The sequence below is a fragment of the Drosophila pseudoobscura genome, unplaced genomic scaffold, assembly GCF_009870125.1.
Source record: "Drosophila pseudoobscura strain MV-25-SWS-2005 unplaced genomic scaffold, UCI_Dpse_MV25 Unplacedtig00000858, whole genome shotgun sequence".
In the NCBI taxonomy this organism is placed as follows: Eukaryota; Metazoa; Arthropoda; class Insecta; order Diptera; family Drosophilidae; genus Drosophila; species Drosophila pseudoobscura.
In genome coordinates, this window is record NW_022881736.1 from 94092 (window position 1) to 99732 (window position 5641).

General features: G+C 42.4%; 1 protein-coding gene across 1 annotated transcript; it reads left to right on the forward strand.

Annotated features, from left to right (window-relative positions):
* Positions 1–567: 567 nt before the first annotated feature.
* LOC117185557 (uncharacterized) lies at positions 568–2102 on the forward strand. The gene is made up of 2 exons (XM_033385691.1): positions 568–1809; positions 1880–2102. The coding sequence occupies exons 1-2, from the start codon at positions 727–729 to the stop codon at positions 1907–1909; spliced, it is 1113 nt and encodes a 370-aa protein (XP_033241582.1). The 5' UTR covers positions 568–726; the 3' UTR covers positions 1910–2102.
* Positions 2103–5641: the final 3539 nt, after the last annotated feature.

Genomic DNA, 5641 nt, shown 5'->3' on the forward strand with positions numbered 1-5641 from the left:
CAGCACTGGCATGTATACTGAACCACCGCACCTATATAGCACCCACGCTCCAGAAAATGTGGCAAGATCGCACATCTTGGGCACTAGCAACAATACGGCACTCTAGCCTCAAAAAAGTGGAACTCCGCAACTATATGGCACATGCACTTATATAGAACACCTCCCTATCCAGCACTGGCATGTATACTGAACCACCGCACCTATATAGCACCCACGCTCCAGAAAATGTGGCAAGATCGCACATCTTGGGCACTAGCAACAATACGGCACTCTAGCCTCAAAAAAGTGGAACTCCGCAACTATATGGCACATGCACTTATATAGAACACCTCCCTATTGTAGCAAGGTAATAATTAGTGAGGCATTCAACTAGTATTTAAAATAGCATACAGCGCGCATTGGTATTTTCCGCACCATCGATACACTCGGCGGGAAATACCAATAGTGAGATATCGGATAAGAAACATCGATAAGAGAGTAAGTTCACTTTGTAAAATGGCGATTGTGAGAGACGGACGCGCAGCTAATAAAAAAGAGTTACATTAAATCGCCGGGCTTGTGTTTTTATACCTATACAGTTCACTCACGCACCGATATTGGTCACTACAATTCCCGGGTTAGACGGCCTACAATTTCAGAAGTGGGATACGATCAATCGCCGCCAGTGAACAATAGCGAAAATTTTTCTTTTCTCGTCCGTCGAAGACGCCATCGCTGAAAAAAAACATGTCGGACTTGGTCGGCACGGAGGAGTTCTCGGCCGCCCAGCTGCGCGAATGGCTGGAGTCCCTCAATCTACCAAAAGGTGGAAGCAAAGCTGCCATGGCAGCGAGACTTAACGAAATACCAGTAGAGCTGCGGGGACAGGGACCACCGGCAGCCGAAACATGCGAGAACGAGAGGGAAGATGAGGCAGCCGCAGATCAAGACTCGACGAAGAGCGAACGCAAAGAGAAGAACGAAAAGGCACCGCAAGCGCCTGGGCACAACAACAACCACGGCGAATATCGAGCAGAGGTTGAAATGTTAAAACTGCAAATCGAGCTGCTGAAGCTGCAGAGCGAGAGGGAGAAGGAAGGGAGAGGAGAGAACACAACACCAGCCGCCAACAATGACGCTGGCGTCATGCTGCTAAATGCCGCCAAAGACATGTTGCCAACATATCATGGCAACATTTCTGGAAACAACGATGACGTCACAACTAGGATCGCGCAGTTTAAGGCCGTCGCAAAAGTGAACAAACTGAAGGATGAGAAGCTACTAATGCTGCTAATGTCGAAGCTTAAGGACAAAGCATTGGTGTGGCTGCATTCGAGTCCGGAGCACATGTCGCTGCCAATCGATCAATTGTTGAACGTCATGGAAGACACTTTCCATCCCAAGGAAAGCAAACTGTTGCTCCGTCGCAAGTTCGAGTCCCGTTCATGGGCACGTGGCGAGGAGTTCTCGATGTACTTCAACGCCAAAGTGTCGCTGGCATCCCGCATAGTCATTGACGACGAGGAGTTTATTGACGGAGTCATCGAAGGTATCCCAGATGTAGGCCTGCGTAGGCAAGCCCACATGCAGTGCTTTGGCGCTCCATATCAACTACTCAAGGCGTTCGAGAAGATCATGCTGCCAAAGAAGTACGGTTCAACTGAAGGGGCAAACACTGGAGCCTCGCCAACACCCATTCGCTGCTACAACTGCAACTCTTTGGGCCACGTGGCAGGGGAGTGCCGAAAGCCCAAGCGCGAAAGAGGAGCGTGCTACGGATGCGGCAGCATGAGTCACCAGGTGTCACACTGTGACGAAAAGAAGTACAAGGTACATAACGATTATATATACAAATTTAATATATACATTAGCAATTACAATAACAAATGCATGTCCTTAGATTGCCTCATCGACTCAGGGAGCCCAATAAGTTTTATGAAGTTATCGTGTCTAGAGCACCATTCGGAAAATAACCTAAATAAAGTGGAAGAGCGCTCACGATTAAGTTCGAACGAAATCAAAGAAGATGATTTAAGTTTATATAAGTTTAACAAAGACAAGAAAAACAGAGAAATTGAATTTATTTTGAATAAAAATGCGGATTACGCTTATGTTGGACTAAATAATAGCAAACTTAACATCTTTGGTAAAATACCCAGTTTTGTAATTATTAACAAAAATCGAATCAACTTTGAATTACTAGTAGTGGCAGACGAGTCGATGGGCTATGAGGCTGTGTTAGGTAGGGATTTTATGAATTTTAGAAGAAAATGAGTGTTTAGGAGAAAATGAGTGTTTAGAAAAAAATGAGTGTTTAGGAGAAAATGAGTGTTTAGAAGAAAATGAGTGTTTAGGAGAAAATGAGTGTTTAGAAGAAAATGAGTGTTTAGGAGAAAATGAGTGTTTAGAAAAAAATGAGTGGAAAATAGAGAATGAGTGTTTAGGAGAATATGAATGTGAAGTAAAAGATGAGGGTGATAAAGAGAATAAGCATGAAGTAGAAAGTGGAGGCAAGGTAGAAAATGAGTGTTCTGCAATGGTTGAGTGTCTGGAAGACAGCGATACCTGCGAGAGCGTAAAAACCAATTTCAACGAACTACCAAGCCAGTATCCAGACAAAGAAAACGACTGGGAGTTGAAAGTAGGGACAGATTGTAGCCAGGAACTCGCAGGACGACTGAAATACATGTTTAGGACAGCGTATGTAAACGCAGAAAGACCAAACTTACCACAAACCAAGTGGGAAATGAAGTTGAATTTCGAACACGAAAAACCGTTTCATTGCCCACCTAGAAGACTGTCGTATAGCGAAAAAGCCCAAGTACAGAAAATGATAGACGATTACACAGAAAAAGGTTACATCAGAACCAGTGAGTCAGAATACGCTTCGCCTATAGTACTGGTAAAAAAGAATTCGGGAGAGTTGAGACTGTGCGTCGATTATCGCACACTTAATAAAGGAATGATAAAGGACAATTACCCAACACCTCTTATAGACGACCTACTAGATAAACTGTCAGGGAAAAGACTTTTCACCAAGTTAGACCTGAAGAATGGATACTTCCACGTATTTATGCATAAAGATTCAGTTAAATACACATCGTTCACGACCCCCATGGGACAATACGAATGGTTGAGGATGCCGTTCGGGTTACGAAATGCATCGGCGGTGTTTCAAAGATTCACAAACAAAATTTTTGCAGACATGGTAAAGGAAGACAAAGTTATAATATACATGGACGATATTATGGTAGCAACAAAAGATAGTGATAGTCACATGGAAATTTTACAAGAAGTGATGAGACGATTGGTAGAGAATAAACTTGAATTAAGGATTGATAAATGCGAATTCTTACAGTCAGAAGTTAAGTACCTGGGCTATTCCATATCGGGTAACGGAATTAAACCAGATACGAAGGGATTACAGGCAGTAAAAGGGTTCCCAGTCCCCACGAAAACGAACGAAGTGCAGAGTTTCTTAGGGTTATGTTCTTACTTTAGACGGTTCGTAAAAGATTTTTCTACGAAAGCTAAGCCCCTTTATGATTTGGTCAAAAAAGACAGGAAGTTTGAATTCGGTATCGTAGAACTAGAATGTTTCGAACAACTCAAAAGTAATTTGTTGGAAGCACCGATCTTTACAATCCCAGAGATCCGACAGAATTACATTGCGATGCAAGTTCGTTAGGTTTCGGGTCAATTCTAATGCAGAAGAAGGGTGATGGCAGAATGCACCCGGTGTTTTATTTCTCCAAGCGGACAACAATTACCGAAGCAAAATACCACAGCTTTGAACTGGAGACACTAGCGATAATTTATGCACTACAACGGTTTAGAGTATACGTGCAAGGCATACCCTTCAAAATAGTGACAGACTGCAACGCGCTAACTATGACTCTATACAAAAAAGAACTCAATCCACGCATTGCCCGCTGGGCGTTAGAGTTACAAAATTATGACTACAAGTTAGAACACAGGTCAGGAAGCAGAATGCAACACGTAGATGCGCTAAGCAGAGCCGTTCAGATACTCACGGTAGACACAAACCCCTTTGAAGAAAATTTAATTATATCCCAAAACAGAGATAACAAACTGATGGAGCTGAGAGAAACGTTACAGAAATCAGAACACAAACATTATGAGATGAGAAACGGAATAATATACAGGAAAAAAGACAACAATACTATCCTATTCTGCGTACCCGAGGAAATGGAAGGCCACGTACTCTATAAGTACCACGATGAACTAGGGCACGTCGGTATAGACAAGATGACCGACGCTATATCGAAAAGCTACTGGATCTCAAACGTAAGGTATAAAGCCAAGCGACACATTGAAAACTGTCTAAAATGCATAGCGTACTCAGCAAAACACGGAAAAGAGGAAGGGTTTTTACACAACATACCAAAAGGGTCAGGACCATTCGAGGTAGTACATATCGACCATTTCGGGCCAGTCGACAAAGGCAGGGCCAACAAACATGTTTTAGTAGTAATAGACGCGTTCACCAAATTCGTAAGACTTTATACGACCAAAACCACTAGCACAAAGGAAGCAGTAATTGCAATGAAAGATTATTTCCGAGCTTACAGTAGACCCAGATGCATTGTGTCAGACAGAGGAAGCTGTTTCACGTCAAAAGAGTTGAAGAATTCTTAGAACAGAGCAATGTTAAACACGTAAAGATAGCAACAGGGTCGCCACAGGCCAACGGGCAGGTAGAAAGGGTGAACAGAAGTTTGGGACCCATGATTGCAAAGCTTGTTGACCCGGAAAAAGGATTACATTGGGATATGGTAGTGGAAACAGTAGAACACGCGATGAACAACACAATTCAAAGAACAATTAATGAACACCCGAGCAGAATGTTGTTTGGGGTCGTACAAAAAGGAAAGGTTTCAGATTTACTAAAAGATCATCTAGACGAACTAACCGAACAGCGGGCAACAAGGGATATAGAAAAGATTAGAGCAGTAGCAGGCACTCATCAGGAAAAAATACAGTCTTATAACAAACAAGCAACAAATTCAAAGCGAAGGGAGCCACACGTGTACGTAGATAATGATCTAGTTATGGTGAGAAATTTCGACACTCATACAGGGGTGTCTAAAAAGCTTATCCCGAAGTTCAAAGGACCTTATAAGATATCAAAGGTGTTAAAAAATGATAGGTATTTGCTAGAAGATGTAGAGGGATTTCAACAATCAAGGATCCCGTATAAAGGAGTTTGGGCGGTGGCAAATATGAAGCCGTGGATTGAAAATGGTAATAATGCAAATGTCACAGGGAATCAAAATGAAGAAAATGATTGTAACACGTAAACTTAGAATGTTAAGAGTAAACCACACCCAACTGTAATAAATCAACCTATCTAGAAACTAACTTAAATGTAAGGAGTTCAGGAGCACTCCGGTCAGGATGGCCGAATTGTAGCAAGGTAATAATTAGTGAGGCATTCAACTAGTATTTAAAACAGCATACAGCGCGCATTGGTATTTACCGCACCACCGATACACTCGGCGGGAAATACCAATAGTGAGATATCGGATAAGAAACATCGATAAGAGAGTAAGTTCACTTTGTAAAATGGCGATTGTGAGAGACGGACGCGCAGCTAATAAAAAAGAGTTACATTAAATCGCCGGGCTTGTGTTTTTATACC

Coding starts and splice junctions, on each gene's coding strand:
- LOC117185557 (XM_033385691.1), top strand. CDS start 727: ATGTCGGACTTGGTCGGCACGGAGGAGTTCTCGGCCGCCCAGCTGCGC. Junction 1,810..1,879: donor GTGACGAAAAGAAGTACAAG/GTACATAACGAT, acceptor GCATGTCCTTAG/ATTGCCTCATCGACTCAGGG.